Source organism: Pseudorasbora parva, chromosome 19 (genome assembly GCF_024679245.1).
Source record: "Pseudorasbora parva isolate DD20220531a chromosome 19, ASM2467924v1, whole genome shotgun sequence".
Lineage (NCBI taxonomy): Eukaryota > Metazoa > Chordata > Actinopteri > Cypriniformes > Gobionidae > Pseudorasbora > Pseudorasbora parva.
In genome coordinates this window covers 36,973,070-36,997,860 of record NC_090190.1, presented here as the reverse complement: position 1 = coordinate 36,997,860, position 24,791 = coordinate 36,973,070, and the positions used below count along the sequence as shown (strand labels likewise).

At 37.4% G+C, this 24,791-nt stretch overlaps 1 protein-coding gene across 2 annotated transcripts in view; it reads right to left on the bottom strand.

Annotated features, from left to right (window-relative positions):
* Window positions 1–24,791, bottom strand: part of khdrbs3 (KH domain containing, RNA binding, signal transduction associated 3) — a 202,938-nt gene that overhangs the window by 16,978 nt on the left and 161,169 nt on the right. For both annotated transcript variants that reach the window (XR_010899244.1, XM_067425666.1), the window contains exon 7: window positions 16,919–17,001. Coding sequence is in view for 1 of the 2 variants with exons in the window: in XM_067425666.1 (XP_067281767.1) it covers window positions 16,919–17,001 (83 nt within the window). In the remaining variant the exon portion in view is untranslated. The remainder of the gene's footprint in view (window positions 1–16,918; window positions 17,002–24,791) is intronic.

Sequence of the window (24,791 nt, the reverse complement as noted above, 5' to 3'; positions counted from 1 at the left end):
CACAACGGGAAGCTTCAAAATAATATGTTATAATTTGAGTGGTAGGATGTGCGGATGCTGCAGGTGGCGGAACATTTCTTGCCTCTTCTTAAAGCAGCTGGGATGTAATTTAACTTGTCATTTTGATGTCGGTTTGTAATCCAGAAAGTTCAAAATGACAATCATCGTTGACAACTGGTGCATTGATAGACAACCCACACATACACACCTCAATCAATCTGCTGATTCGCGACCGTTTGAATCTTTATTTGAGGTTTGAAAACAAACGCGGAAGAGAAGACAATGCTGAATAAAGTCCAAAAAGTTATTTTTGGACCAAAATGTATTGCCGACGCTTCAAACGAGTCTAACTAACCAACTGATGTCACATATGGACTACTTTGATGATGTTTTCATTCCCTTCTGGACGTGGACAGCAAGTGGGCATACACTTACATTCAAAGGACAGAAAGGCCTCGGACTAAATCTAAAATATCTTAAACTGTGTTCCAAGGATGAATGGAGGTCTTACGGGTGTGGAACGACATTAGGGTGAGTCATTTCATTTTTGGGTGAACTAACCCTTTAATATACAAATGGTAAATGGACTGCATTTATATAGTGCTTTCAACAGACCCATGGCCACCCAAGCGCTTTACATATTGCCTCACATTCACCTATTCGTTTGTAGCCAACCTATATGAACCACTGAGCCACTGCCACCCAAATATACTTCATAAGTACTAATAAACAGCCAATATCCTAGTAATATGCATGCTTATAAGCAAGTTAATAATGAGAATTGGAACCCTAAAATAAACCCTATAAATGTATTCCTCATGTTAGTCAGGCAAGAGCTACAGTTTATTTTTGTGACTATTGCCCTGTCCCAAATGGCACATTTCATATGCACTTTCGGTTTCGTTCTTGTGAACTTACAATAGCTGCTGTGTGAGCATGTCCGTTAAGACCGTAGGGTGTCCCATTTAACATTTTAGGTTTCAGAAGAGTGCTTGCGAGCATCCCCTTTCTAGTCGATATGCGCCCTCGAATCACTGAAAAATAATTTTGCCCTTAAAGTACAGCTTGTTGATGCATTCAGTTTCAATGTACAAAAATGTACAAACTGTACAAAATTTGGTCCATCCGCACACTCCCAGAAACAAAGGTACAGTGCTGTCACTGGGGCGGTACCCTAAGCTACAAAAGTGAAAAGGTACCTCTTTGTACTTTACTCACCCCTAAATGGTACATATTAGTACCTTAAAAGGTACATATCAGTACTTTAAGAGTGCGTATTAGTACCTTAAAGGTACATAGTAGTACATTTAAGGTACATGTTAGTACCTTTTTTGTATCTTAGGGTACCGCCTCAGTGACAGCAATGTACCTTTTTTTCTGACAGTGCATAGTCTCACAAACACCTGTGGGAAACACTGGTAACTTCTCCCCATTCCTACCCTTCCCTAATTCCAATCCTAATACTATAACCCATCACAATTCAAATTAAACTGTCAAAACCCTCCCCTTGTTCCACTCATAATATTATTAGCTCCTCCCCTCATTCCAATCATGACTCCGCCCCCTCATTCACAAGAGATACTCACACATACAATCCACCCGCGGTGGCTGAGAAAACAGTGTCTTGGATTTTCATAAATTGCTACGCAGAGAGGAAATCCCGTGTCAAAGCTCATGCAGAGGTGTCTATCGCCAGCCTGCTGTTACTGCTAGTTTCACGCTTAAAATGTGTCTGCACACCAGGGAGAAGAAGATAGGATGAGAAAGAGAGAGAGGGTTGTGCTGGGATTGCAGTGTAAAGACCTACGGTCACTATTCCCATACACACGCTCAGGAACCCAGTGGAGGCTGGGACGAGGCTTTATATCATATATGTGATGAAATTCCCCATTTCCACTGCACATGAAGGTGAAATTGAAGAGACCTAAAGCTTTTGTGTTCAGTAATGCATCAGTCAGCTTCACAACCTGCTGCCAGATGCATCTCTCTCTGCTGTTTCACACCACAAAGAACCTCTTCTCCCCAATCTGAACACCAGCCTGGGTTCAAACCTAGTTAGACACCTTTAATTTCTTCCCTGACACATCGTCAATATTCTTTCTTCCCTTAATTCGGCTCTCTCCCTTTCCTCCAGTGCCGAGTTTGTTCTGTTCTACTCAATTACCCTGTTCAGCTCGCTCCAGTCGAGGAAGAGCGTTAGCAGAAATGATGATGCATTTAAGTCACACACACCGTCCAATTCCTCCAATTAGCAACACACACGTGTAAACACAGCAAACATGCTGTCAAATGAACTACAATCACACAGAGGAACATTTTACTCGTCTGAGGAGACTTAATGGAGTTATCAGGTGCGCTGCATATTAGTATTAACTTCAAGTATCAAAAATGCTTTGGAGTATGGGCTGCACCGACTAATCGACTTTAATGCTCTGCCATGACGCTTTAAGCTTGACATCGACTAGTCGCTAGCTTATAGAGGACGCAACAGGATAAGCCATTTCCTGATACGCACGCTCTGCTTCCAACAGTCACAAATGACAAATAAATGCATACTCAGAGAGCTCTCCACAAGACATGCTTGATTATACCATCTGGATCCTCAAAATTGATCAGGAGAATGCACACTTATTGTACATCATCGTTCTAAACTAATGCATGCTCCATTGTAACACACACACACACGTGAAGATCGCGCGCACCTCACACAAAAGCATTCAGTAGCACAAATGTATTGTCAGCTCTTTTCTGTGATTTATCAATAACATGGCTCAGAAACTGAAAAGTTATAGCATATATTTCTTAGTAACTCAAACTCACAGCTTCACTATTAGTAGAGAGACGCTGGCAGGTAGAATTAATTCACACGCTATCGCTCTCTCACGAATGCATTCATTTACATGTAATCTTTATTGTGCTACTTTATCTGTATCTGATTTAGAACGAGCAGAAATGTAAAAACCTGTGTGTGTGTGTGTCTGTGTGTGTGTGTGTGTGTGTGTGTGTGTGTGTGTGTGTGTGAGTGTGTGTGTGTGTGTGTGTGTGTGTGTGTGTGTGTCTCAGCTCGAGGTTCAGGGTTATTTGTTCATTAATGACGTCATCAGCGACTAGTCGACTCAACTTTCAGTACATACATGTCGATTTTAAAACATCAGATGTCGTTCAACCCCTACTTTGGAGGAATAAAAAAGTAATCTGAAAAAAAGTCATATGATTACATAAGTCACGTTACTTAAAGAAAATAAACGTTATAAGATTAAAGATTTCTTTATTACTTAAAGAAAAAGACATGTTATAAATTACAGAACACTGGTCTTCAGTGTCACATGATCCTTCAGAAATTATTTTAATATGCTGATTTTCTGATTAGGAATTAGCCGATGTTTGGATTTAAATAGGCAAATGCTTAAGAGTCTATGAGTGGATAATTATTGCTGTGATTATGAGGTTTCCTAATTGATAGAGTGTAGCTTTTCATTTCTTAACCACATAGGAAGACACATCCAGGATGATAATGTCAAGATTCATCAGGCTCAAATAGTGAAAGAATGGTAGTGAGGGAGCATGAAGAATCCTTTTCACCTCTGCATCCTGACCTTAAATTCATTGGAAGCCTTTGGGATGTGCTGGAGGAGACTTTACAGAGTGCCGGACTCTTGCTTTGTCAATACATGATCTTGATCATAAATTGATGCAGCTCTCTATGCAAATAAATGTAAGAGTCTGTAAAGTCTCATCCAGCACATTGCAAAGACATTAGCACGTTTGTTTAATGGGAGTTTTACTACAAGTAAAAAAAAAAGTAGAAAATCTGCTCAACTTGTTTATTTAGATTACCAGCCGGTGGGGTCAAAGCTACTAGCACAAATGCTTTGATTTCGCATTCTCTAAATGACTGCAAAATTTGTATATCCTTACATATTTTAATTTAATGACTGAATAAGGATTGTTCAATTCAATCTGATGGAATTTTACTAATTCAATTGTGAAAATCTTAAAAAAGCTTCAAGTGTATGATTTGAGATGATCCAAAAAAATATATTTTGACCAACATTTGATCATTTGTTTGACCAATTTACTAGCTGAAATTGTATTTAAACAAGAAAATCATATTTATTTCAATCATCATTTAAAACATTTTAAACAAAGTAGTTAGGCTATTAAAATATAAATGCACACATACAAAATAAAATAAAATAAAAACTGTTAGGTTTTTAACGGTTAAGTTTTCTAAGTTCCACTTTTTTCATTGCTATCACCGGACCAAGCTCAATTTAAGATTGAACATTGGTCTGGGGTAGCCTGACAATCCAGACCCACATCAAGATGTTTGGTCTGGAAACTCACCATTGACAGCTCAATCCGAGGGGCGGATAAACGGTTGTCTTTCAAACTCCCTCTGCACGCGATAGGATAGCGCTACAACCAACCAGAGCAACGAAGGAGAAGCAGAGCTCGTTGATAGATTAAACTTTCACCGTATCCGGTCGGCTAAACTCCGAACACATCTTCCCTTTATAAGAATGACTTCAGTGCCGTTCTTTGTTCTTTTCTCAGAGAAAAGCTTAACTCCAAGTCTTCCAAAATCGCGGTCAAAGCTGATTCGAAAGACCGTCGTTCGCCAGTTTCTGTGTTTACTAGAAGCACGCAAATGCAACTCGGCCATCATTATGTTAAGCCCCGCCCACCAACTCTATACACGATGTGATTGGCCCGACCAGAGTTTGGCGTTTACAGCTCAGAAGGGTATTGAGAGTTGCTAGACGACATTTGCGGCAGATTAGATTTGCTGCCGCTAGGGTGCGTCTAGATTTCTAGACTAGGTCGGGGGAGTCTGCTCTGTATTTTCTACTGCACAAGAGGCGTGATAAACGAGCATTATTCAAATGACTCTGTACCCAATTGTAGAGTCCTTAACCAATCAGACCACAAGAGGCATGATCAACGAGCATTATTCGAATGACTCTGTACGTAAGTGGATAGTCCTTCAACCAATCAGACCACAAGAGGCATGGTCAACGGGCAACGACCCATCGTTTCTCTAGCCGTCATCGTGTTAAACCCGCCAATAGCGTGCCAGGTGGATTTGTGATTGGTTCCCGCAAAAGTGTAACAGAAGCAGTAGACATGAATGGTTTCCAGACTGAGTGAGAAATCAAATCGCTGGCAGATCAGGCTGGGTTTACCCAATCTAGGTAAAATACCAAAATAAGATTAATAAAAAAAATAAAAAAATACAAATAAATAAATAAAATACATTTAAATAAATTTAAATAAAATGAAATCACACAATAAGCAGATCCCTGAGGTTTGACAAAGCCAGAGTGTTTCCTCAGGATGGGCCCTCATTGACTTGACATTCATAAGAGCCTTGCTCTCTTACTCTCACACTCTCGTGTGGTTTAACAGATGGTGGGGTTAAATCTGAATGATGTACTACATGTCCCAGGTGATCTCTGTGTTTCCTCGTTCTCTCGTCTTGTTTTCACAGCTGGTAAATCAGCATTGGGCCGCCTGTGACGAGTCTCGCTGGTCTAATCTACTGTGAGAGGCTTATCACTAATCACTAATTACTGCTTCATTCTCTCGCACTCAAAGAGAAAGAGTTTGGAAGAGGTTTGGAGGGCAGAAAGGTGAATAAACATCACACAGCGCTAATTGTGTTTTCCATACATGGGGCACAAAGTTTACTTAAAGGTACGGTTCAAATGGAAACAGAAAACACGCATGTAGAGCATGTTGTAAATACTCATTCCAGACTGTCATTAAGGTTCATTCAAGATGAGAGTAAAATGAAATCAATTTGTAGAGTCTAAAAATAGACCCAGAGGAAAACCACAGGTCTTTGTCGTCTATTGAACCTCCTGCACCAATTTCTAGAGCATTCAATGTGCATTTATTATAGCTAGCATGTTTTGTACACAGCATAAGCCATATGTGTGGCCTATTTTATGCTCTCCTCATACAAATGGGAAAATGTCTATTCAAACAAGCTACAGGCAAAATCATGGTTCGCATATGTTTGTGGACTTTACGACAGAAACCGAAGAGACTTCACTGTGTACTTTTCTCCTATGTAAATGACTTTATTGTGACAGTCTTCTTGTCTTGCTAACAGAATTTAACAGAACCATAGGTCCACAGAGACAGAAACCGAGACGAGAACGAAGACACCAAACCTCTAAAATATCCCAAACGAGTTAAAAATATCAGCGCGTCTGTCTGAAGAATCTCAGAGAAAGTGGGACAGAGGACAGAACGTGCGAGTAAAGGAACAGAGAGGAAGACAGGTGTAGAAGAGAGAGAAAGCTGCCGAGTCTTTGAACGGAGGAGTAATCAATCGTGATAATCGCGACCTGCAGAGCTCGACTCTGTGATGTTCCTCTTCATCAGGTGTGGAACGGCTTTTTTTCTGTAGGGGAGCGCGGGGCACAACCTAACATGGGGTTAGTGGTAATACGCATGGTTTAACAGTTTCCACACATGCCAGGATGATGAAACTTTGTGTATTTACTAGCTGCCATATCACCACTATATAAAGAAAAATAAACAAATATTTGGAAGATATCACTGAACATTTATTTTACTGTAGCGAAAGTACATTTCTTATTTAAGTTTATTTTTCATTTCTGTTTTTTTGTGTTTATTTAAAATAAAACAAATCTGATGTTATTTCTGATATATTATTATCTAATCTTATTTCTGTTATTTAACAGTTGAAATCGTTCTTTAATGCTGATCTTACAGCAGAAGACACGAGCCACGGTTGAAATCCCAGTCCCGCAGATTAGAATGATATTATATTCTATACTTGTATGACTTCTTTTGAGAAACCATGAGAAAATAATAAATACTGAGAGTCAATGTTCAGAAATGATTCATTATTATGTTTTTTTTACTATGCTGTATAGCTGTATTAGTGATGTTTGTTGTCAAAATATATTTTACTTTGTTTTGGATATTTTTTGATTATATCAGATAACATTTTAAGCTGTCATTGTCATGTTGTCACATTCCATTCTTTCGGGGTAAATCAAGAAAAAAGTATACACTGTATTAATGAAACAAAACCACATAATTGTACTAGACATGTGTGCAATTAATGTGGGGAAAAAATAAATAAAAGTCCCTAAAAGTGGATTTACACAAACTGAGACAGTCCAAAAGCGTTTGGTTGTGCCCCACTCTCCTCTATTTTTTCTCCAATTGAAACTAAGTAAGATTTCTAGAGTTTTCCACTAATGAAAGAGCCTGCCATTGTGGAGAACAAGAAAAATTAAGCGTTAAATAATTCATTTAAATAGTTACTCTTTTTGACGGTGTTTGTGTTACAGTGTAATGTTACATTTGTATTAACTGCATGTACTTACTATAGGGATAGTGTTACACTGTAAAAAAATGATGTTGGTTTTTGTTGGTTTAACTTAAAAAAGTAAGTAACCTGGTTACCTTAAAAATGTGAGTTTATTGAAATTAAAAATCACAATGAAGTTGAATGAGTTGATACAATGAAGGAAATTTGTTTGATAAATAGAAACTCAAAATATTTTTTGGATATATTGTTATTAATATTGTTTGTATCTGAACCACATAAAAAAAATGATAAATCATGAAAATAGCACTATTTGGCATGCTTCAATGCATCATCAGAAATATAAAACACACAATTACCCAATATGCTTAAAAAAACTTTTAATAATATTTTAATAAAGGTTGTCGAATCTCAAGAAATGTTCATTGTATTAACTCAAAATTTTGATTTCAATGAACTCAAAATTTTAAGGCAACCAGGTAACTTTTTTTCTAAATAATTTTTTACAGTGTAGGATTAGGGTTTGGTTAAAGGGTTACTTCAGCGATTAGCATATGGCTTTGTATCAGTAGAACCCCTGGAGAATATTCAAATGATTGTGCTTTCCCCCCTCATATCTCCCTGAGACGAGAGATGTATGCATTTTATTTCTGGAAAAATTCCTCCTATGATGCAAAATGACGATTTTTGCATCATAGGAGGAATGTTTGCCCAGAAGCTAAAGACTACAGCCAGCAGAGGGAGCTATTTCCGCATGTTTTGAACCCGCGCATGGGGGATGGAGATCACACTCAGCTCGCAGGGAGAGCTCAGCTTGCAGACAGGATCATTTAAACGGAGCTATGGTGAGCAATGTAAGTCTTTTAACTTCTCAAATTCATTTCTATGAAAGTTAAGCTTGTAAAGGCATGAACTGAAACGCGCCAGACTGAACTCGCGTTGTGAATGTATGCCGCGAGTGTAGTCGCGATTACCTCAGCTCTCATCATTCGTGCAGTTAGTGCTCAGGGCTGTGACACTCGCACGGTGACTCACTCATTATATTGAACAGACACGTTCAGTTTTTAATTGTAGTGTCTTCTCTAACTCAGTCACAGTAATGAAGTTGGTGGTGTTGGGAATGGCTCACAGGGGAGCGAAGCATTCTGGGAATTGTAGTCTTTCATCCCCATGGGACAAAAATACATTTTCTGTCTTTTCTCAGTCTAGAAGGCACCTAATTCAAAAATAATTTCACATTTCTACTGCATTGATGACCCAGTTTAAATACAGATTCATCTTCCCAGCGCTGAAGTACCCCTTTAAGGGTTAGTTGCATGCAATTATGAACAATTTATGGTAATTATTATAGTAACTACATGTAATGTGTAGCGAGGATACTGTAAAATGAATACCGATGAATACATGATCTTGATCTATATAAATATCTAATATTTATATTAGATATGCTCTTCTTTGTCTTCTTTTATTTGGTTGACATAACAGACAGCATTAGGTTTATTAGGCTGCTGTCACTTTAAGAGCTTATGCATTGATCCAATATGCTTTTACACAATGCGTTTTCTGCCTCAACTACGTTTCAAAAAGCTGAAAGTGTTTACCTGAATACTTGCAACACGGGCATAAAAAATTAGTCTCGGTGGTGAAAATTTTGCTTACTGTTCACATTGGCCTTTTTGACACCAAAACTAAAGGCATAGGGATACAATCCCACATTCACCTGATTGGTCTGCTTTTATTACATATACCCAAAAACAATGCTCTGTTCTGAGCTAAATGCACTCGTTGTATGCGCCTAGCCTACATATGATGTTATTTTGACCAGCTGAGAACACATGAAGATCTTATCAAACGTGTAAAAGAGTCAACACACATGCTATGACTATGAAGAGAAAAAAACAGGTATGCTTGAGAATTTTGTCCTTTTTAGGGTTTTACCTTGTGAAATCCTGTCCTGTTTTTGGTTAGTTTAGATATCTTTGGGTCCATGTTATGTTATTATTTCATTCAAACTGCACCAGAGTTTGTTTGGAAGCGGACCGAGACCCATCTTTTCAGCGGTCTCGGTCCGCACCGGGGTTCGGATGGCAGCGTTCACACACTTATTCAAATGAACCGCACTAACAACAGAGCAATCCCAACAGGGTTCATTTTACTAGAACCAAACATGCCAAGTCTGAACGCAACCACAAAGTGGTCCAATACTTGCCTAGCTGCTATAATTCAATGAAGTGAAATGTTTGCAAACATCAATTATTCAATTCGGTTTATTTGTACCGCACATACCTTTCCGACGCAGCTTACAAAGACCGGCGGCCTTACAAACCCCCCAGAGATTAAGCCAGAGGCGACAGTGGCGAGGAAAACCTCCCAATCAATCAAACAATCAATCTCCTAAGAGGGAATTTCTAATCAGTTGCCGCTATAATTGCTCTTTTCCCCTCTAAATCTCCACTCTCAGAGTCATCAGCTGAAGCAGTGCTAACCTTTGAAAAGCAGCAGTCTCTGAACTCACTGCACTGACATTTTACAAAACAAACTGCTCTGCGGAGGCCTATAGCCGCTCTGACATTCTCTCTGTGTGTGTGTGTGTGTGTGTGTTATGTGGGCCATATGGCGCTCTATAGCACTCTGAAGAAGGTGACTAGCAGTTTAAATGCTGTCAGACACACTCACGCACCCTTGAGCACTTCCACAGGGAGCGCGAGTGAACACGTGGAGCATTTGGGCAGTTCCACATGAAGGTGACACACCTGGGAGAATCCCACAGCAAAGGCTTTTTCGTAAAAGTCATAACATTTGACCTCTGACCCTTTTAATGCTCCTGTGAGATAAACCTGCCACTTCTGTGAGCATTTTATCTCTGAGCTCTCCTCTTCCTCTAATGCGGGTAAAGCCGGCCTATTTCCAGCGATCTATGCCATGATGACCGACACATCTGACAAATTTCAAGTCATGACAATTACTATAAACTTTGCGGCATCAGCCTATTTCACGGCGCAGTTTCTCGGCTGTCACAGAGGATGCATTAAAGAGGTCAGAAGGCTATGATATTAGAGATATACTGCTCCAACAAAAGACAAATTTCAACTGTTAATAATTCATGCGCATCCATACTCTGGTTGTCTTCATGGTAAAATGGCAGTGACACACAAAAGGAAATCCCGAGCATGGAAAAGCATGCGTTACAATCAAACCATTTTACAGTTATCAAACATTTGTATTAATAAATATACAAAATAAAGGATATCGACCATTTTACTTTTACTAAAGAGGCAATAGTTTTTTAATACGATTGTCTGTATTTTTGTTTTTTGTAAAGCTCTTTAAGGGCTCTTTATCATTATTGTTAACTTAAACAAACGAAAAATAATAATAATAATATGTGTTGTTATTAAAAAGCTAAAATAAAGCTGATATATAAAATATAAGCTTAAAATGAAAAACTCATGTAATATACAGTGGGTATGTAAAGTATTCAGACCCCCGTACATTTTTCACTGTTTGTTATATTGCAGACATTTTCTAAAATCATTTAATTTCATTTTTTGTCTCATTAATGTCTCACACAGCACACCATATTGACAGAAAAACGCAATTGTTAAAAAGAAAAATGAAATATCACATGCATGTATTACAATATTGGGCTAGATAATGACAATAATGAAGGATTTTCTAATTAAATTCTCTATACTAGGTTTAATTTAAAGATAATTTGTAAATGTAAAATGTAATATATATATATATATATATATATATATATATATATATATATATATATATATATATATATATATATATATATATATATATATATGTTTTGAGGACACAAATGTGTATTACACATATTACAAGGAGAGAGTGAGAACACTGGCCATGTCCCCACTTTTCAAAATGCTTATAAATCATACAGGATGAGTTTTTATTAGAAAGTAAAAATGCTGAATGTTTCCTGATGGGTAGGGGCAGGGGATAGAAAATTTCAGTATAAAATTCACAGTTTAAAAACCATTACACCTATATGTCACAAAAACAAACGTGTGTGCGTATGTGTGTGTGTGTGTGTGTGTGTGTGTGTGTGTGTGTGTGTGTGTGTGTGTGTGTGTGTGTGTGTGTGTGTGTGTGTGTGTGTGTGTGTGTGTGTGTGTGTGTGTGTGTGTGAGTGTGAGAATTCAAATCAAAGACTTCATACAGCTTATTTGTATTGTTCCTAATACTGATCTGAGACCTGTCCTGCATTGTCTTTGATATAGTTTAAGTATACACAGGGTAAACCACCTCTGGATCGCTGTATATTCTATGATTAAAAGAAATGCTGGTTTACATATCCCTGGATTACATAGTACAAGATCAAAGACGCAGCAGGACGAGGTATGAGGAAATCTACCATAGCTCAGTAAAGCACAGATGATGTTTTATGAATCAAAGAACACAGAAACCTGCCGTATAATGTAGGCTTGTCGAAGGAGCCCTCATTAATTAGTAAAAATGAATCAGTTTAACTGTCGTTTGAGCTCCCAAGAAAGCGCTTGAGCTCGGGAAGACTGATATAGATACAGAACAGTGCTGGTGAGAGCGTGATGGACTCCACCTGAAGATTAATGTGACATGTCATCACTGCCATAAATCCAGCATCATGTCTTTTTCGCATCGAGTCATTTCAAGTGCCAAATCTTATTTTCTGCTCAATTTTCTTTTTTTTTGTGAGGTTCTTCTCTTGGCTTTTAAACAGTGACCCACATGAAAAACACTGATCATAACTGAAGACACTGAAGAATATACACAGAAACAACTGCTGGATTAAAAATGGACAAACACAGCGATTGTGTCAGCCTGGTCTCATCCTTAATACGTAGGTATTAATACGTTACTTTCAAAGAGACTAAACGTATGTCTTAGTACGTTTGGAGAAGTGCTAAAATGTAAAATATAGACGTATTTGCAACATTTAAACGTAGTATTATTACATTTTTACAGCTAAAAAACGTGAAATATTTACGAATCCATCATGAAATCTTTTTTTTTAAGAATACAAAACTTTATTCTGGTAAAAACATTTGTTTTGTTTTGTTATATCATAAAGATATCTATATAATTTCCCTTTGACCATTTTATTGATTAAGCTACGATCCCTTAACACTACCCAAAACCTAAACCTACCAATTTAATACAGAATATAAAGAAAATAAAAGGTAAAACGTTGGAAAATGACGATTTTGGTAACAATATAGCATTAAAAAAAATATTTTGAACGGCTAATCCTACACTTACCCCTAAACCTACCCATTAGCATTTATTAAAACAACGTACTGTTATAAATCAAAGCATAACAGACAGACCGGTGTACTCACAATAATTTATTTATTGCAAAAATGTCAAAAGCGGTACCAAAAGTAGTTCAAATGAAGATGTGTTGCAGTCGCAGTCCTCTCTGGTGGTATATAACGTTAATAGTTTTGTATGAGGTACAGAGCAGAATGTTAGCTATTAATCAATGAAAATATTAATCCGGCTTCTCTCTGTGAAGTTGCGCGTTTCCCATTTCAAATACAAATCGACTGAAACACGGCATGTCAAAATCTGTGACGAAGCAGGCGAGAGCCAATGAGCGTTCGATGCCACTGCCGTAAATCATGTCGTAACGCTTCATGAGGGCGCGTTTTTTAAATTTGAATTTACGAGCGCGAGATTTGATGTTTGCCGTCGCGCTACTGAGAGGAGATGAAGACTAATGGAGATGAAGATCACCGGGCTCAATTTTAGATTTGTTTCTCGCAAACATATGGATTCTAACGATTTGGATTACAGCAAACGAATAAAGTGTTGTGTTTTGTGAATTGATGTTGTGTTTTGGTGTATATTGTGATTGCCCGTTGCTGAATAGGAGAAAATGCCTTTTTATGTCTCACAGCAAACAATAAGCTAAATACTACAAAATGTTTGGCAAGAATGTTATTCATCTGACGGTTTTAAAATTCAGTCTTCTTTTAACATTATCTAGTCACCCAAAATGAGTTGTAGTTATGTCACGAGAGCAAAATGTTATTTTATATTTCTGTTATTTTATATTAGGTTGATTAACTTAGTAAAATGCATTTAATAAATGTGACTGAAAACATGTATTGATGTGACTATTGGATATAAAATAAACAATATTAATGCCACGATTTATGGGAGCCGGTGGCTGGCTGCTTACACGTCAACAGATACGTCGATAATTTACATTTTAGTGCTGTCAATACGTCAATATTGTACATTTTAGTGCTGTTAATAAGTCAGTATTGTACGTTTTATTGTGTGTGAAAACGTTAGTAAATGTACGTGTAGTAGAATCACACTTTACGTAAAAATACTCACGTATTTTCATGAGATCACGTTGATTGTGTCGCTTTAAGCCAACATTTAACATTTTAACTGCTGGGTTAAAACAACCCATTCACTTAGTAAAAAAAACAACCCACTTGCTGGGTTTGTCCATATTCAACCCAACATGTGTTGTTTTTAACCCAGCCAATTTTAGTGTAAATATTCCTATATAGCTCAATATTTGCAATATATATATATATATAATTTTACAAATAGTAAAATTTATTTGTTTTAAAAATACAATTTTTAATACACGCACATAAATTTGATATATATGTATATATATATATGTATATATATATATGTATATATACAGTCTTGTTCAAAATAATAGCAGTACAATGTGACTAACCAGAATAATCAAGGTTTTTAGTATATTTTTTATTGCTACGTGGCAAACAAGTTACCAGTAGGTTCAGTAGATTGTCAGAAAACAAACAAGACCCAGCATTCATGATATGCACGCTCTTAAGGCTGTGCAATTGGGCAATTAGTTGAAAGGGGTGTGTTCAAAAAAATAGCAGTGTCTACCTTTGACTGTACAAACTCAAAACTATTTTGTACAAACATTTTTTTTTTCTGGGATTTAGCAATCCTGTGAATCACTAAACTAATATTTAGTTGTATGACCACAGTTTTTTAAAACTGCTTGACATCTGTGTGGCATGGAGTCAACCAACTTGTGGCACCTCTCAGCTGTTATTCCACTCCATGATTCTTTAACAACATTCCACAATTCATTCACATTTCTTGGTTTTGCTTCAGAAACAGCATTTTTGATATCACCCCACAAGTTCTCAATTGGATTAAGGTCTGGAGATTGGGCTGGCCACTCCATAACATTAATTTTGTTGGTTTGGAACCAAGACTTTGCCCGTTTACTAGTGTGTTTTGGGTCATTGTCTTGTTGAAACAACCGTTTCAAGGGCATGTCCTCTTCAGCATAGGGCAACATGACCTCTTCAAGTATTTTAACATATGCAAACTGATCCATGATCCCTGGTATGCGATAAATAGGCCCAACACCATAATAGGAGAAACATGCCCATATCATGATGCTTGCTCCTCCATGCTTCACTGTCTTCACTGTGTACTGTGGCTTGAATTCAGAGTTTGGGGGTCGTCTCACAAACTGCCTGTGGCCCTTGGACCCAAAAAGAACAATTTTACTCTCATCAGTCCACAAAATGTTCCTCCATTTCTCTTTAGGCCAGTTGATGTGTTCTTTGGCAAATTGTAACCTCTTCTGCACATGCCTTTTTTTTAACAGAGGGACTTTGCGGGGGATTCTTGAAAATAGATTAGCTTCACACAGACGTCTTCTAACTGTCACAGTACTTACAGGTAACTCCAGACTGTCTTTGATCATCCTGGAGGTGATCATTGGCTGAGCCTTTGCCATTCTGGTTATTCTTCTATCCATTTTGATGGTTGTCTTCCGTTTTCTTCCACGTCTCTCTGGTTTTGCTCTCCATTTTAAGGCATTGGAGATCATTTTAGCTGAACAGCCTATCATTTTTTGCACCTCTTTATAGGTTTTCCCCTCTCTAATCAACTTTTTAATCAAAGTACGCTGTTCTTCTGAACAATGTCTTGAACGACCCATTTTCCTCAGCTTTCAAATGCATGTTCAACAAGTGTTGGCTTCATCCTTAAATAGGGGCCACCTGATTCACACCTGTTTCTTCACAAAATTGATGACCTCAGTGATTGAATGCCACACTGCTATTTTTTTGAACACACCCCTTTCAACTAATTGCCCAATTGCACAGCCTTAAGAGTGTGCATATCATGAATGCTGGGTCTTGTTTGTTTTCTGAGAATCTACTGAACCTACTGGTAACTTGTTTGCCACGTAGCAATAAAAAATATACTAAAAACCTTGATTATTCTGGTTAGTCACATTGTACTGCTATTATTTTGAACAAGACTGTATATATATATATATATATATATATATATATATATATATATATATATATATATATATATATATATATATATATATATATATATATATATATATATATATGTTTATATATATATATATAATTTATGTGCGTGTATTAAAAATTGTATGTATTTTTTAATAATTGTAGTTATTATGTGTGTGTGTGTGTATATATATATATATATATATATATATATATATATATATATATATATATATATATATATATATATATAAACTATTATATATACATTAATTATGAAATCTATAATATAAATGGAAATATATTACAGTCAATTTAATATATAATATGCAAAAAAAAATCATCCATATATTTCGAAAAGCATATAGGAACTTTTTGTCACTAAAAACCAGTGATACCGTATTTTAAATCGGGCAGTTCCACTGACAAAATTAATTCGTTGAAGGACCCCATTCAAGACCATGACGTGCACATTCGAATATTTAACTTCTTTGGAACTACTATGAAAGTGTTCCTTTCTGTTGTCGTTTAGGTGCGGCACCCCTATATTGTGTTACACCATAGGATATATTTCAATATAAATGTTTAAAAAACAGTGAAATAATTGACAAAGCTAGCTAGAGACCCCTTTAAACATCAGACTTCACACTTCATAATACGCACTTGTTCTTATTTTTCAACTACCCCTATATAAAAACAAATGACTAAAATGTATACAGGGAACTCAAACAAATCTCAGTTTAAGTGTTAAATTAGTTGACAAAACGTCTATTCTATTGCATTCTGATTAGCCCTTTTAGAAAACAAGAACATGTCATGTGTTAAGAGCCATTAATCATGAGTTAACGTGTCCTTCACAAGGCCTTCTCTGGTACACAGCGACTGTTGACCCTGTCATACAACACTAAATGTTTCCTTGCAGAGAAAAAGGCGAGATAAAGGAGTGATTCATTAGCGAGACGACCCGCTTCTCTCTTTTGGACATTCAGAGCTGCTCCCTACAGCCTGAATGATTTCCAATGCAGCAAAGTCCAACTCTGTGCGGCCCTACACAACCTCTCCAGTTCAATACAGAGAGGTGAGCACTGACCTACATTGTGAATAAGCTCTCTCGTTCAGATAGGCACACAAAGGCACTCTGAGAGATGCCCTTTACACTGACAGCAGACAAAACACACACACACACACACACACACACACACACACACACACACACACACACACACACACACACACACACACACACACACACACACACACACACACACACACACACACAAACACACACACACACACACATACTTACTTTTGTGCCTGATTGCTGTAGTTGTTGTCATACGAGTCATATCCCTGGTCATCGTAGGCCGTTCCATATCCATCATCGTATTCCTACGGGAAAGAAAAATATGCTGTAAATATCCCCAAAAATTTAAAAACATTTTTTTGCAAATAATCTGCAAATGATCCAAAGACTTGCACAAATTATGTTGCTGGTTTCATTCCTGAATGATTCAGAGTTTAAGTTGAATCAGCTGAATAAATTATTGTATGATTCATTCAGAAATACAATGACTTGTTGTGTTGTGTTTCTGAATAAATCAGTTCAGGTGCAGTGTGTATTATTTATGATGATCTATTGTATTCAGTGGTGTATAAAGGTGTATTTCACTCTTTTCAGTGGTGTATAAAGATCTTAATGAATCGTTATGTTTTAATTACCTTAGATTAAAGCTATTTAAAGATGTGTTTCTATAGAGGCCTAAATGGACAAACTGCTCTACAAAGCGCTAGTTACTCTCCAATGATGACATCTTTGTACTGTGTTGGCCACCGTAGCTTCTCTATGTGCTTCGAAAGGAAGCGGTGAGCGGTGGGCAATTGCAATTCACAACCTCACCACTAGATGCCACCAAAATGTACATAGCGCACCTTTAAATTAATTGGTTGAATGAATGATTCAGACTCACTCATAAATAACTTTCTTTGATGAATGAATGAGTCAGTGTTTTGAACAAATCGAGCTGACTGAAATATTCTATGACTCACCCATACATGTTTAATTCTTGAATGAATCAGTGCTTTGAATGAATCAGTTGACTGAAAGATTTAAAGACTCACTCATAAAGAAAGTCACAAGTTTTGAAGAAACTGGTTGATTGAAAGATTCTATGACTCACTCATAAAGACAGTAAACAGTTTAATTCAATAATTTTTTATTACCTTTACATAAAACACAATGAATTTAGTTAATTCAATGAATGAATCAGTGTTTTGAATGATCACTTAAGGCATAGTTCATCCAAAAATGAGTATTCTGTCATAATTTACTCACCGTCAAGTTGTTCCAAACCTGTATGAGTTTCTTTCTTCTGCTGAACACAAAAGAAGATATTTTGAAGAATGTTTGAAACAAAGCAGAGAGAGCAACCATTGTCTGCCACAGCAGGGAAAAATACTAGTAGTCAATGGTTGCTCTCTCTGATTTGTTACAAAGTCTTAAAAAATATCTTCATTTATGTTCCAAAGATGAACAAAGGTCTTACGGGTTTGGAACGGCATGAGGGAGAGTAATTAATGACAGAATTTTCATTTTTGGACTAACTGAAAGATTCAAAGACTCACTCATAAAGAGAGTCACTAGTTTTGTGAACAAAACACTAATCTGTGTTTTGAACAAATCGTTTGATTAAATGATTCAGCAACTCACTTGTAAAGTCACTTATGCTAACAATGCATTTATGTACAATAAAAAAAACATATATATTTTGACCATTTCTATGGAGTTTCAGTTAGAAAATGGTCTGGGGAAAGCTTTGTTTTGGTAAAAATGATTCAGTGTTTCGAACAAATCAGTTGACTTAATGATTCAATAACTCACTTATGCTATCAATGCATTTTTGTACAAAAAAAATATATATATTTTGACTTCTTTTCTACAAAGTTTCAATTAAAACATGGTCTAGGGAGAGATCTTTGTATTGTTAAAGTTAGTTTGTCTACATAGCACATCAATCTCTTATTTTAAAAGAGAAAGAAAAATCCTGGTTTCCTTGATATGGACCCTTGAAGAGATAAATGCATGCATAATGCAGCACTGCAGGCTGGAGTCTGGAGCAGCGGACAGTCTCCACAGGACATATTGCATTTCATCAGGGTCAAGAGATCTGCTCTAATGATGAAGCATTTCGAGCCGTCCTGGATCCACACACACACACACACACACACACACACACTCACTCACACACTTCCAAACTCTGCTTAGAGGTTAATCTACTCTGCTGATCCCCGGTCAACATTAATACTCCATATATCTACAGCAGAAATAGCATAAAGCCAAGCATGGAAAACTGAAAAGCAGCTCTTCACTTAAATGAAAGGTTGTGAAAGTGCTTCATTAAGTCGAGGGCTGATATGATTTTGACACTGTAATTAACATCACATAATAACCCTTTAAGAGTGGATAATGAAACTTCATGGGGGTTAATATCTAATGTAGCTATTATTGTGACATATTGCAGATTGCCTTATGACACATGTGGCTCTGTTGTCAAATGTCACAAAGCCCTGTTTCATATGTTTATGAAGACTTTAATGAAGTGTATGGAGAGGAGAGGTCATAAGAACAACCTGGAACTTCTCAGAAATGGAGATTTTTTTCACATTTACCATGCTGGTTGTGGGGGAAAACTTGCAAAATAGAGTTAAATATTGTAAAATGTGTTAATCATAGCTGAGAGAACGGCATTATTAAGTTTTTAAACATAAACAATCATACACAGTTAAGCTTGCATCATGTAAACGCATATAAACGTTTTAAGACAAAAGACATAAACAATTTGAAATCAACATGAAATAAGATTTTTCACCTAGTCTGCACTATTTTCTGTTCTAACATTTTAAACTGTAATTTATTTCAGTGATGGTAAAGCTCAATTTTTACGCACGTGTACATGACGTGTCTAACAGATCACGCTGTCATAGGATGGAGAATCCCTTATTTGTTGGTTCATTGCGAATTCGAGATCAGACTCACAGGGCTCGTAAAGCCTAACGTCCCGGGGCTATGTGTTTTCCAGACAGGCTACCAAAACGTAAGCACGTCGGCAGGCCGGTGAATCTCAAATAGTGAAATAACATTCATTTCTTGATCTCCGTTGTTCACTCTTTTGACTTGATGTTTGAAGAGAGCGCGTGCGTGTGCGGTTCACGCTTATATCCACCGATCGGGCGGGCCAAGTAATACAAAAATATATCAATCGCTGGTAGATGAGAGATTTTTGTTTGATACATACGTTTTGAGAGCCACGTCAGAGAATTATTCCGGCCCCTTTCAAAACAATCCCTCCCTCATGTGAACTGACAGGAGAGCTGAAGCTCATCAAATATGCAAATCTTCTCCAATCCTAGCCGTGGGCGTTTACTTCCAACTCTCCAGTCTGGCACATCCAGCGTTCAGGAGAGAGCCTCAAAACCAGTGTAGAAAATAGCCTATTACTTATTAGTTATGATGTTTTTGAATGTAAAAACCATGCAAACGTCATAAGTTGACCTCAGACAACAACAATATACAAAAAATAAAAAAGCCAGTTCATGACACCTTTAAAAACGTTTGGATGGTAGAGTACATGTTACCTGTCTTCTTGTAAAACATATTTTGCCTGTTTTCGTAATTTTTCATTTCAACTTCTGCCTCTAAAACAAATTACCTTTGCAGATGATGTCATCAAGCCCCTCCCCTCTAAACACCTGTAGTTTGTGCCATCCAATCCATTTCTGACACCTAAAATCAAGTCCACATTACATTTCTTTCAACTATTTTCACACCGCAGATTTCAAATGTTGACTTTAAGCAAAACTCAACGCACCTACATTGTCAAGTTCGCTCAAATATTCTCACAGAAGTCAAACATCAAAGCCTAGTTCTGCTCTTCCCCTACTAATTTAGGATAAATGTCCTCCACAAAAAGGCTCTGACCCCTTGTGACTGCTCCAGCATATCTGGGCCCAGCTCATTTCCAAATCCATCTGCCCTCAATTCACATGCGTAAAATCCTCCTCAACTACGAAAACAAAGACAAAAACCCTCTCATCACACCCCGCAGTCTTAGGGCGGCATTACTGTCCGATCAGAGGCCCGCCGCTGCCAAAGCACACTATTCACAGTTTCATCTTTAATCCACAAGCAAAGTGACATTTAAACTGTTTTATAATGAAGTTTACTTGAAAAAAAGAGAGAAGTTTTGCTGCTGATGGCAATAGCATTAACAAAAGTCTGCATTATCATCATAATTGACATTTATTTACACTTTTTAAATTTAGAAAATTTAAACTTGAAACAAATATTTAAGATGCATTCTCTAAAACAATTATTTACAGTATATCTAAATTCTAAATAATACTAAATAATATTCTAATAATGTTAAAAATCTTAATTATCAAATAGATACATTTATTTTAATATCTTCATATTTGATTTTCTTTTCAAGTATTCTTTTCTTTCTCAAATCACAGATTTGATTACGCGGAAGTGCAATTTCGATCCCACCACCCTGCCAGGGGTTGCGGTATATTGAAATCCACAGAGGAAGAAGCGTGAAGAACAAACAAACTTTTAATGAACACTAGGAACACAACATAACGTTATCCCAGGACTTTTTACATGTGTAAACTTTTTACTTTTTACAATGTAAATTGTAACATCTCAGGTGTCCGCAGAATGTGCCTGTGAAGTTTCTGCTCGAAATACCCCACAGATCATTTATTTGACCACGTTTCAGTGGAAGGAAAAACACGCTGTTTCATGCGTGCATGTATTTTTAAATGCAAACGAGCTGCTGTTCCCCACCCCACTTTCCAGAAAAGGTCGGAGCCGGTACAGTTTGTGCTTCGGATACTCTGCCAAAAACTACAACAACTTTTTGCTTTCGATTATCATCTCTATAATGAAAGTTTATTAACTGCATGTGTTTTAAAGCCATATCAGTCTAAACTTCTGATATATGGTTTTCTGAGCGCACACAGTTGAAGCACGCACACAGAAAGCGGATGTTATTAAGATATTAAGAACACATTTTTTACTTAAATGCTGCTGTTAAATGCTTTGGCGAGGAGACTGTGTACAGCTCACTCAGGGCGGGGTCTATGCTAATAGGGCGGAGTCCATCAGCAGTCTTGGGCGGGGCCTAAGCACATTGGATAGAAACTGCAAAACGACATTCTGAGACACTGCACTGTAAAAAAAATTAAAATAAGTTACCTGGTTGCCTTAAAATTTTGTGTTCATTGAAATAATAGTTAGTTAATACAATAAACATTTTTGAGAATCGACAACCTTTATTTAAATATTATTAAATATTTTGTAAGCATATTGGATAATTGTGTCTGTTTTATTTGTGATAACGCAGTGAAACATGCCAAATTGTGCTATTTTCATGATTTATCCATTTTTTTATGTGGTTCAGATGAGTTGAGTTTCAATTTATTAACCCAATTCCCTTCATTGTATCAACTCTTCATTGTAACATATTTATTTTAAGGCAGCCAGGTTACTTACTTTTTTAAGTTAAACCAATAATATTTTTTTACAGTGTGCTTATGACCTATGGGAGTTACAAAAATAGAAGTGGGTGGATTTTTATCTTTATAGAGTGGTTGTGTGCACACACTGCCAAAACACATTAATGCTCAAACACCATGAAAATGATTTAGCATAACAGGTCCCCTTTAAATACACAAAAAAGTTCATTAACAGAACATGGAACAGGTGTAACTCCATTAAAGGTGTCATGAACTGGCATTTTTAATTTTGTTATTATACTGTTATACTGTTGTCTGAGGTCAACTAATAATGTTTGTGTGTTTTTTACATTCAAAATAATAAGTAATAGACTATTTTCTACACTAGTTTTGAGGCTCTCTCCTGAACGATATGGTTTTGATGGGCGTGCCGCACTGGAGACTTGGAAGTAAACACCCACAGCTAGGATTGGATAAGATTAGCATATTTAATGAGCTTCAGCTCCAGTCCAGAGGGAGGAATGCTATCTTCTTCACAGCTCCATGAGTCGCTGGGCGGGGCTACTGAATTAGAGGAGTCGGTGGGCGGGGCTACTGAATTAAGATGAGTTGGTGGGCTGGGCTACTGAATTAGATGAGTCGGTGGGCAGGGCTACAGAATTAGAGGAGTCGGTGGGCTGGGCTACTGAATTAGAGGAGTCGGTGGGCGGGGCTACTGAAGTAAGATGTGTCGGTGGGCTGGGCTATTGAATTAGAGAAGTCGGTGGGCGGGGCTACTGAATTAGATGAGTTGGTGGGCTGGGCTACTGAATTAGATGAGTTGGTGGGCGGGGCTACTGAATTAGATGAGTTGGTGGGCTGGGCTACTGAATTAGATGAGTTGGTGGGCGGGGCTACTGAATTAGATGAGTTGGTGGGCTGGGCTACTGAATTAGATGAGTTGGTGGGCGGGGCTACTGAATTAGATGAGTTGGTGGGCTGGGCTAGTGAATTAGATGAGTTGGTGGGCGGGGCTACTGAATTAGATGAGTTGGTGGGCTGGGCTACTGAATTAGACGTGCTGTAGAGGTGTGTTTCATCGTGCGATGACATGAAGCACACGATCGTTTGCTCGGCCTGGTGTCTATAAAAGACTAACAAGGAAATGTTCAGCTCTGAAACTTACAGGATAATCTTATATTACCATGACGTTTTATATATCAAAAGCTCAAGGGAAAGTTGATTACTCAATTCATCACCCCTTTAACAACAATAGAGACTAACTGGCAAAGGAAACAGAAAATAACCAAACACACACTTCTCCTTCTCCCACCAATCATCACCAATCATTTCTTGTCTATCAATAAAAATGGCCTCAGCCCAAAAAATCTAATGGAAAACTGGTCAAAATGGAAACTTTAAAATTAATTTGAAGAAGGGATATGGGAATTGATCCCCCTGGAAAACCTGAGGCTCCACAATGTTTCACAGGGATTTCAGTGCCTCTTCTTCAGTTTAGGTCACCTCTTCTCTCAGTCTGGAAAACTGCTACTCTAAGCTGGCTACTGACAAATAACAGCAGCTCAGATATTTGATGAGAAGCTAAACCACTTAATTCCACTCTTTATCCAAAAGGGAAAGGGTTGAAATCAAAGCAAAATGGAGTTTTAATCATTTGAACCTGCAACGGTGAGCAACTCATCTTCCTTCCAAGCTGAAACAAGACTAGACTCACTCAGCTATTTATAACCGAAGATATTTCCATTGTGCCGTCTCGGCTGACAGTGATCTCTATCTGCAGCACTATGAATATGTCATAAGGTAAAAACCTCTCGTATTCTGAAGAGCGAAACTCTGTTACCTTGGCAGATTAGTTATGCACGGCATTGTGCGCTGATCAAATAAATTAGTCTGGTTGAACGTGAAAACAAAACCAGGTCATGTGTGAGAGAGAAAGAGAGACAGAAAATTAGACTTTCCTTGAAGAACGAAAAAACCCATTTCCGAGTTGCTGTAAAGAAGTTGAAAGCCGCTGACAGTCACTGTGCCATTTTGATCAGCTCAGGTTTGATCAAGTCTGTCAATGCTGCACAAGCCGCTGACATTAGACATGTACACATCACACGCCAAGCAGGGAGAAAACCAAATCTCTGTTCGCACGGAATGTCAAATCTTTTCAAATTTGGTTGTACTTACAATGTCTCAGCTTTGTATTAAAGAGGAAAGATCTCTGCTGGGAAGGGAAACTGATGGCAGATTGTTTGGTAAACTTCTCGCTGAGCTGAAGCTGTCGTCACTGAGCAGCGAGTTTGTCACAATGGATAAAACTCATTTAAACATGCCGAGTGTGAAGCGAGGACTCCTTCAGGTTTGTGGTTTACTAAATCCCCACAGTGTCATTCATGAAGAATGGTTGATTTCTGCTTTGTTACAAATTAACCATTAAATTCATGAATGTTTCACCAATCATTCTTACATAATCTGGTCTTCAGCAACTCGGATCTACGTATATCTAACATGGATGGACCTCTACCTGTTGCAATAATCTAAAACTCTCCTGATATTAGAGTAACACAATATAGCATATTTTGTTAACTTTTGACGCTTAAAATGGTTCAGTTTTAGCAGATGTTTTATACCATCATCATTGTCCTCGTCAGAGCTCATTTCTCCAGTACAATCAA